The sequence below is a fragment of the Coffea eugenioides genome, chromosome 6 (genome assembly GCF_003713205.1).
Source record: "Coffea eugenioides isolate CCC68of chromosome 6, Ceug_1.0, whole genome shotgun sequence".
Classification (NCBI taxonomy): Eukaryota; Viridiplantae; Streptophyta; class Magnoliopsida; order Gentianales; family Rubiaceae; genus Coffea; species Coffea eugenioides.
The window spans coordinates 15,956,377-15,966,366 of record NC_040040.1 but is presented as its reverse complement, the minus strand read 5'-3'; the positions used below and the strand labels follow the sequence as shown (position 1 = coordinate 15,966,366).

General features: G+C 36.4%; 1 protein-coding gene across 1 annotated transcript; it reads left to right on the top strand.

Moving 5' to 3' along the window:
- Positions 1 to 6,195: 6,195 nt before the first annotated feature.
- Positions 6,196 to 7,155, top strand: LOC113774968 (calcium load-activated calcium channel-like). The gene has a single exon (XM_027319642.1). The coding sequence runs from the start codon at positions 6,286 to 6,288 to the stop codon at positions 6,862 to 6,864; it is 579 nt and encodes a 192-aa protein (XP_027175443.1). The 5' UTR covers positions 6,196 to 6,285; the 3' UTR covers positions 6,865 to 7,155.
- The last annotated feature ends 2,835 nt before the right edge of the window (positions 7,156 to 9,990 follow it).

Below are 9,990 nucleotides of genomic sequence, written 5' to 3'. Positions count from 1 at the left end.
AGAGGTTGTGGATTTTCGGCAAATATATCTATATGTGATGGTAACGCTTTTGTGTATTTTTTTTTTTAATATAATGCTGATAATAGTTAGTTTTGGTACAACTTTTTAGTTTGTTCTTTGGGGTTTTAGAGATATCAGCTATGATAGTTTTCCAATTTTTAGGTCTTATTATTTTTGCAAGTGTCATGAAGCGTCTTACGCCTCAGCCAGGAGCTGGTGGTTTTGATACTCCCATTTCTGGATGAAAAGAAGTCCAGTGATAGAGGTAGAGGTTTCGTTGTCTTAATCTTATGTTCTAAATTAACCCTGAAATTTTTACTCCAATTTCATATGTATTTGTTAATTTTTGGGTATTCCCTGTAATTGTTGAGAAGGATAAGCATTTTCGAAAGCTAAGGGAACACCTCCAGGAACAAAACAAGGAACCACAGTTCAGGTGATTCTTCTACTGGCCTTTTGGATGTACAACATGTGCTTATTTTTAAGCTATTAATTTGTGTCAAACAACCCGGTGAATCCCTTACAGAAAATTTACGGAGGACTAGAGAGTGAACCAGACTTGCAATGCAGGATCCTAAGATGACGTCATGTAAGAATAATCTGATCTACAAGTTCTGCGATGTTGCGAAAATTGTGAGGATGTAATCATAAACTACTATTTGATTAGTGCTTGGAAATTGCAGAGATTATAATCTTGTTCACGATTCCTGTTTGATCATTAGGTTGAATTTGGTCTCCAAGTATTTTTGCATTTACATCTATATTTGTATTTTTTCATTGTTATCTGTCAATGTCTTTTGTAGTGCTTCCATGTCTGTGCAGTATTACTAATTAGAAAGTTTGTCATCGTAGAATTTGAAGTTACCAAACGCTTCTTATCTGATATCATTTCTCATCTTTATCATGTTGTTTGAAGACTTCTAAATAGAGATTGACATTGTAGGATTTCCACATGGATCGTGGTAAATTAATTCACATTGTTTCCAGTTCTATTATCTACTCTTATACATTATCATTGAAGTCGGTTGATATAGGAATATCACACTTTGTGCAGCTTCTAGATCTTTCTGTTTGATGATTCAATGTGACTATCCCTAAATCAACTTCTACACATTACTATGATCTAGAATAACTGATTGGCTGGTTTCAGAGAGAATGTTTGCCAGCCCTTGATCCCAATCACATCCAAGCAATGGGTTTTTGCTGCTATAGCGAAAGAAGTAAAATTCCTAACTTATTGTCTTTCTTGGGTCCCCAAATTTTCTTTCTCACTAAAATATTTAGTTTATTTAAAAAATTCAGCTACACTTTAGCATGAGGATTGTAGTACACACACTTTGGTAATGAAGTTGAAAGCTTTGATCTCATTTGCTGCAAGAATCAAGTGGAAGTTTTTCTATAGCTTGCTTGTAGTTCTGCTGTGAACTTGTACTTTAATGGTAGTTGACAAGATAGTTTGCATACCATACTGAACTCCATTTTTGAATCTTAAATTATTGTGTAATGAAGAAAGGAAGGTAAAAATTGGAGTTGGTGTGCAAATGCAGTGAGAAAAACGATGCAAGAAGTTAAACATTGCAGGAGACCTGCCTCTATGAGTGGCAAAATCCAAATTACAGAAGCTTGAAGAAGGGGTGTTCTGGTAAGGAGGAGTTTCAGTGCAACTCATAAGATTCTGGATGAAAAGCTTGAGGAAAGAGTAGGTACACAAAGCATTGAAGAAAGGAAAAAAACACCAAGACCAAAGAGTAGCAAGAGAGCACCGAAGTATCTTGAAAAAAGGAGGAAAATCACAGAGTTCATTTCCGCCAAATGAGCTGATCTTGTAAAAGCTTGTCCAAAAGAACCTTTTTTTTTTTATCTTTGTTCTTATTTTGCGATTGAAAACTTTCTTTGACTTGATGATAGTAAATCACATTTATTTGAGGGCTATTGCATATAATATCATCAGTTTAATCTTATTTTGCATAGTTGGTTATGTGTTCCTCGCTACTGTTTACGAAGTTTTTTCACTTAATTTATTTTGCCTAGGAATATCAGAATCGGGTTTGCTCCTAGCTCTGCTGGCAAACAAAAAAAAAATAAAGGGCATAAAATGAGGCGCCTGATGGAGTTCACGCACTCATTTTCCATTAGCCATACAATCTTATAATCCATATGCGGAAAAATTGTCCACCAAAATATAAACGATCAAATTTTTTAATAAAACACCTGTCGCCTGCGCATTGCGCAGGGAAGCCTCCTAGTATATATATATGTGTGTCTTTTCTAAAAGTGTTTATCATGTAACCGACCAATATCTTTTATGCCGTGGAAAAGTGAGATGGTGAACAAGTCGAGGGAGTTATTGGATAGCCGACATTAGCTAATAGTGTAATTCTCTCCGTTTTGAGTGTCAGAAGTAATTAGTCACATATATAAAGATAATCACAAGACTCATCTGGAGACTGTTTTTGGGCATTATCTGTCAAAGCTCTTTCTTTTTAAAAGTATTCAGCCAAACAGGTAATAACTGCCATACATTAATGAGAATTTTTAGTAGTACCAGTTCCTTGTTATGCTTCTAATTAAGCATTTGGGAGGAGATTAAACAAGAACATCCAATCTTCGATCACTACAAAATCCGACAGCTTATGCTCAGGCCCCCCTCATTTTGCTTATCCCTATATGAATAATAGAAAATCTGTTATGCCTGTTTTCCCAAAGGACGAATTAGAGGGCATCAATGGACACATAAAGAAAATGACCTTTAACCTTCATTACAAGCTGAAGAAGTAGTCCGTTTTGCTTTCACTTATTATTAGTGTAAAGTTCTGCTGCAATTTAAGAGGTTGTTTGGATTGTATTTTTTGAAGAGCTTTTGAAGAATAAATTACTATAGATCTTTAATTTATAGAATACGGTGTATGTGACATAATTAGAATACTCACAGAAAAGCAGAAAAATAGCAATTCAAACGAGATCTACACCTTCCGTACTGATATTTGCTTAAGACGGTAGGAACATACAAATGAATCAAGCAGCGAAAACAATTTACCATTGGAACATGATCTTATTTTTCATGATAACTATGAATTAATCATTTGTCGTGGCAACAAAATCTTAGTTTGATAGTTTGTCGCTTACTTTTTCCTGTGTTTCTGAGTGTATTTTTCACACACAGCTAATTCTTTCTATACAAAAATTGGCAATTGTACAGAAGTTTACTGTTGAAATGGAGCGAATTGATGGGTAATCAGGGCAGCACGAGTCCAACAATAGAACAAAACATGCGAAAGAAAGTGTTTAGGCAAAGCTACAAGAAAAGCTAGAGGACAACTGGGGCGACAAAATCTTGGAACTCCCCAGCGGAAGAATCTTTCAATTTTGTGGTCAGTACCCAGTACAGCAGTTAACATCATTTATCATGTTGACTGCAATCCAGGCCCTTCGATCTTTGCACTTCAACAAACGGGTCACCGACCCATTTACAGGGTTTTTTGGAAGGGGAGGGGGAGAGAGCGTAGGGACCGGTGTGGGATAGTTGAACCAGCCCATTATTTGTAACTGTCGATTTTTTTGGGCTTTGGCCCTCCTACGGACCAAAAAAACACAATAAAGATAAATGGAATACTCCCAAGATCCAATTCAATTGGACAATAGTTAAAGACATTAGTTAAAGACAGTTTCAGAAACCTCTTTCGAAATTTATGGTAATATATCATTTGGTAGCTTTGAAGTTTCAGACAGAAATATAATTCAACTTCCATGCTAGTGAGATGGGACCATTAATCAATATCAACGCGACAAAATTATATTTACTCCTTTAACAATTTTAAAGCAAAACATATAAAAAAGAATATAGGTAAAACATGTAAATCTTATATTATAATCAATTTGGTAGAAATTTTAATATAAGACAACATCAAAGGATAGAATTGGTCGAATATATATATATATGCATATATCTCATCAAATGATTATTATATGAATATTTTAATGATATAAAGGTAACATTGTTACAAAGTGTATATGGTTTTAGAGGAGGTTAATGATATTTTTAAAAACTGTAGAAGTGCGAAGCAATATTAATATAAATCTCAATGAGGTTTCTAAAATTATCTCTAGTTAAAATGGTAGAGAATATACAATTTTACAAGTTTAAGAAGTAAAAATATGTATTTAATAGTTGAAGGGTTAAAAGTCGACCAACTTAATACTTTGAAAGCCATCTAACTTTTTGGCACTAAAATTTAAAATTTTATTGAAATATTATTTTTTTAAAATTTAAAAAAATCACTATCCACAACCATTTACCACCCCTTCTTTTCTCTCTCCACCATTGCCATCGTAGCCGCCCCTACTCCTCCCCTCCCTCCCTCATTCTCTCTTTTCCTCCTTCCTCCTTGTCCCTTTTCTTTCCTCTTCCCCTCCCTTCTCTTTCCCCACCACACCCAACTCCTCCCTTTCCTTATTTTGACCTAGTTGTGGCCACCTCTCCTTTGTCCTCCCCTTCCAACCTCTGTCTCTTTCTTTTGCCTATCTAGTTGTGACTAGAAGCCGCAACCAAAGTAGGGAAAGGGAGGGGGTAGGGATGGTGGGGGAAGGGAGGCAAATAAGAGGAAAAGGGATAAGGAGGAGAAAGGAAGGGAAGGGTAGCGATAGTAGTGGTGATAAAGGAGGGAGGAGGCTAGTGATGAGTGGCAACGGCAAGTGGTGGTGGGTGAAAGAAGAAAAAATGATAAAATTTATTTTTATTTGTGTATTTTAGATGTGCATTTTTTAAATTGTTTTTGAAATTTGTTACTGTAAATTGCACAAACAAAAACCATTTGTGAAGAAAAAGGGTAACTCAAATAGAGGCTTAATTTTTTCTATTTTTTTTTTATTTATTGTTGTAAGGTTTGGAGTTTGGCTTAAATTAAAATACATATGACGTAGTTGTGCAATGTTATTTATTGTTGTAAGGTTTAGAGTTTGACTTAAATTAAAAAAACATATGACGTAGTTGTGCAATTTTATTTATTGTTGTATTGTTTAGAGTTTGACTTCAATTAAGAAACGTATGACGCATTTATGCACTCGCAGTACTACCTTCCTATAATTGTAGGAGGATTTTTTGTTTTCTTCAAGCAACATGAAAACTGCTGGAACTTGATGTAGATAAGTTTTACCCTCGTAATCTCCGCTATTTATTGTTATACCACTGCTTAATGTCACATTTGAGACCAAAATCCGATAGCACTTGCAAATCAGTGTATGCGTTTGCAAGGATAGCAGCGGATTAGGGTTTTAATTCTCAATTTCTCATTACCAAACCATCTCGCGGGTTCAAGTTGTCCATTGAGTATCCTCTATCCATTAAGGTCAATAGTTAAAAAAAAAAAATTAATTTTTATCAAACTAAAATCAACATATACATTATGTTAAATTAACACACTGCATCGAGTTTCAAACTTGGGCAACACCATAAAGGTTACATGAGAAAAAATGGATATTTTGTGAAGGTTTAAATCAATATTTCTCTGTTTTTAATCATAACTGTCTTCATTTATGGCATCGGGTATTGGATGTCGGGGTCTTAGGATTCTCTTATTAAATTTTATCAAGGTACTCGGAGATAACTCCTCATCATCAATATCAATTCCCAATAGATAAAACCATGAATCATCTAATCAAACTAATCATCAAGTTGTCTAATCCAATATTTTTTATTTTTTATTTTGAGGAACATTTGAATGCTTTTATGGTCATGTGTCTTTCATGCATCACTTGCCTTCACTAGTTGTATTTTGAAAATCCAAATCATGCATTTTTTTATTTTTTATTTGGATAGAAAAAAAAATCAAGCATTAGGTATTAGTAGGAAATTAGGCAATGACAACTCACACTTTTGATTCCTCTACCACTCATGGCATCTGAATTTAATTATGGAACAATTCTATTCAGTCTCATTCTATTTTGCATGTAAATTCACGTGAAGGTCTTATTTATAGTTCATACTATAAAGAAATTTTTTTTTGTCATGGTTTAAAGTTACTTGTGTGGCAAATTGCAATGAGAAGAAAAAGTAATACAAGGGCCTATATGAAGCACAACTAAACTGCCATGGATCATCAGTAATTAGTCTCAAATTCAGTCCTTCCCCGGAAAAGTAAAAAGTTTCCGGAGCTATAAAAGAAAATCTGAGGAGGAAAAAGACAAGCATCTTCAAAGTTGAATTCCCCTTCCCCAGCCAACCGGAGCTGAATCATTATAGTCAAATCATTATATACTCCGGCGAACGACCACCTTCACCGGCGGCCGATGGCTTCTACATTATTCTCCCACCTAAAATACTCCGACAGCTTAACGGTGGTCGCAATTTCAATCTTCACCGCCGTAGTCTGCGAAGCTATCTCGTGGCTACTAATCTACCGCACCAGCTCCTACAAGTCTCTCAAATCCACCATAGACAAGGCCTCCAAAAAGCTCGAAACCATGAAAACCCCTAACGGCACCAGTGAACTCACTAAGAAATCAAAAACCAAGAAAATCGACCGCGTCGAGACCTCCTTGAAGGAATCCAGCCGCGATTTGTCTCTATTTAAGTTCAAATCCGGCGCTGTCGTCGCGGTCGTTTTATTTATGGTTTTCGGATTGTTGAATACTTTGTTCGAAGGGAAACCCGTTGCGAAACTGCCGTTTGTTCCCTTGCGGATTGTTCAGAAGATGAGTCATCGTGGCTTGTCCGGGGACGACATGACTGATTGTTCGATGGCCTTTTTGTATTTTCTTTGCTCGATTAGTATTAGGACTAACCTTCAGAAGTTCTTAGGTTTTTCGCCGCCACGCGGAGCTGCTGGTGCTGGCCTTTTCCCCATGCCCGATCCCAAAACCAGCTGATTGATCTGATCCATCCGCCAAAAAGCTCCTAGTTTTGGTATTAATTGCCTAGTGTTTTGAGTTTTTAGTTGTCACCTTTTGTTTTTTTAATTTTCTTTCTGGAAGTCTGAATTTTGAGATCATAATTGGAAGTAGACTGTTAAGTATTTAGTCATTGAATGGAATAGTACTGTTGATATTTTTTTCCAACTTTATTCTTTCCCGAAACCGGAAAAGTAATGAAGAACTCATTTCTGTATGTTGTTGCAGTTGTCAATTTTTGTGATAATTATTAAATTATTGCTTATCTTTTGTTAGGCCTATTTGAGGTTTGTTAGTTTTTAGAATCTTTATTCATAACAGAGTGAGCTGTTTTTTGTTGGTTTATTCCTGCTTCACATGTCAATCTAAAATCTCTTTGCTCTGTTTTGTTTTGCTGTCTATGATAAATTATTGATCTTTGCATTCATTAATTTCTGAATTTACAGTATGTTGTGATTCGGATGTTTGATATTCTAAAGACTCTGAGCATAAATTTTGTCGGTAAGACCTCCTTATAGGATTAATGCTCTTGCCGAAACCTTTTTTTTTTTGGGGTCTGAAAAGCACCTTGCCCACACTTGTTGGGAGCAAGCATTCTAACTTGATCTATCATTGCCCTGCTTATTCATAAACCAGTCAATATATTGCTAATTGTGCTTTTTCGGGGGTGGACTTTCTGCTCTAGTAGTTATCAAACAGTTAAAGGCCACTTTGAAACTGTTGGTCATCATGACCATGGTATCTTGTAAATATTTATCGTGTTTAATTCATTAGATCTAGAAGGTGTTGCTTATTGCCCTTTGTATTTGAGTTTTAGCATTGTGAGTTACATGTGTTTATTGTGCAGTCTTTGGATTAGCTGAATTCTAAAGACGGCTGTAGGAAATTCCATCACCTTCTATTTTTTTTTTTCGGGTAAGAAGTTTTGAAGCTTGCAAACTTGAATGTTTAAAGACTGAGAATTGAAAGTATAGATCTTTCCAATTGCAGTTTTGGATACTTATAATTTTTCTGAGTGAAGTTGTAAGTATTATATCGCCATGAATAAAGAACAATCATGGCATCAGTTTTGAAACAGAGAGTTATATTACAGAGTTAGTTGTAAACTAACGCATCCTAAAGTTGGGTATACCAATTTTTGTTGGTGTCATGAAACAAGCCATTTGGTAGGATTACAAATCTTGCTAAAACGATGTTCATAATAAAGATTTGAAAAGTTAAGGTTCATAACAAATTGAAGTTGTTTCATGTCATAATTGGAACAACAATTGAGGTTAACAATGACTCAAGGAAAAGTGAAATGCCTTCAAATTGGGTTAGTCAACAAAAGGAAAATATCAAGACAAAGTATCTCAGTACAGCGTGCCTTATCACATTTGCACATTGTTTTCCTGCTTAATGATGGAAGATGTGTAATAAGTTGTGTTTGAAAACATAAATCAAATCATTCAATTAACCCATCAACAGTCATATGTCCATAATTAAAGTTGGCTTGTACTTTTATCGCAATAAATGTTTATTACTTATTACTGCTACATTAATTTTGGTCTAACTTAATCTTCGACCTGCATTACTAACTTATTATTGAGGAAAGATAAAGGGTGGGCTTGTATGAAATAAGTGACTTTCAGTTTTAGGTACCGACAGTCTACCCCCTTCTCTTTCTCGACTCCTCCAAATAAGAAAAAGGATGGCTCAGATGCTGTTTTCTCATCTTAGGTACTCAGATAGCCTAGCAGTCATGAAAATCTCACTATTTTCTGCCATATTGTGTGAAGCTTTATCTTGGCTATTAATCTACTGCATCAACCCCCACAAGTCTCTCAAATCTGCAAGTAACAAAGCCTCAAGAAAACTTGATCGTACGAAAAATCACAATAAAAGCAATGAAATCGCCAAGAAATCCAGGATCAGCAAAATAGCCTGTGTTGCAACATCATTAAAAAAATCCATATTTGTACTTGTACTTGTTCAAATTAAAGCCTGGGTTGATTCTCATCCTGGTTCTCTTAGTCATTTTTAATACACTGAACAATCTACATGAAAGGAAACCTGTGGCTAAGTTGCCACTTTGGCCCTTACAAATTTTTCGCAGGTTGAGTTATAGGGGCCTATCTGGGGACTACACGACACGTTGTGTTCAGTGTTCTTCTTGTGCTTTTTGTGCTCGATTGCAATTAGGGCTAATATTGAAAAGCTTTTAGGGTTCTCGCCACCACATGAAGCTGCAGGTGGCAGGTTGTTTTCATTGCCCTTTCTGAAATCAAACTGATTGGTTTTGTTCACTACCAGTTAGTAAGAACTTCCCTTTCTACTACTTGTATTGTCCTTCTTTTGGAGAAGTTTGAATTAAGATAGCTGACTTAAAGTGATCTCCTGTTCTGATTGAAGAAATTTAATGGATTGGGTGTTTTCAAAAAACTTTACTGTAGACGTGTATCTTAAAAATATGTCGCCTGGTTTTTTTTTAAGGTTGTTTTGACGGCCGTATCAGGTTTGCGGAAAGAATTATCTTTACCGAAAGTGGCAAGCAACCCCCTCCTCAGCCCACCTTTCTGCCTCCCACACACTGCTTCCTGCCACTCTCTCTCTCCTCTTCCAGCTCTCTTCTGCCCACTTTTCTCCCCCAACCCGTTACCCTCTCCCCTCCCTTCCTCCCCCTTCCCCTACCAACCCGCCAGCCTCCCCTGTTCCCCAAATCTGCAGCCCCCATCCCCATCCCCACCCCCTCTCCCTTCCTCCCCCTTCCCCCAGCAACCCACCAAGGGGGAGTGGACTGCAGGGTGGTGATGGGGGAAGGGGCAATGGGCTGGTTGAGTTGGGGGAGGGGGCTGCATTTTGCATGTGTGTGTTTTGGGTACTGTTTCTGGTGTTCCGAGGGGTGTTACTATAGATACGTGTTTAAAATACATGTTTTGAAAAAAAACGGAATCCATAAGCTCCATAAGTTTTTAGTCAGAGGTTCGAACAGTATTTTTATCGTTCATTCTTTTCTGTTTCTGCCCAAATTACAATGACTTTGCAATGAACTTGCTGGCTTTATTTCTCTCGTACAAATATGTGTGTGCGCGTGTACACATGTAGTGCCTGAATTTTGGTTGACTT

What these genes read in the sequence shown, in the direction of transcription:
- LOC113774968 (XM_027319642.1), top strand. Translation starts at nt 6,286, where the DNA reads ATGGCTTCTACATTATTCTCCCACCTAAAATACTCCGACAGCTTAACG.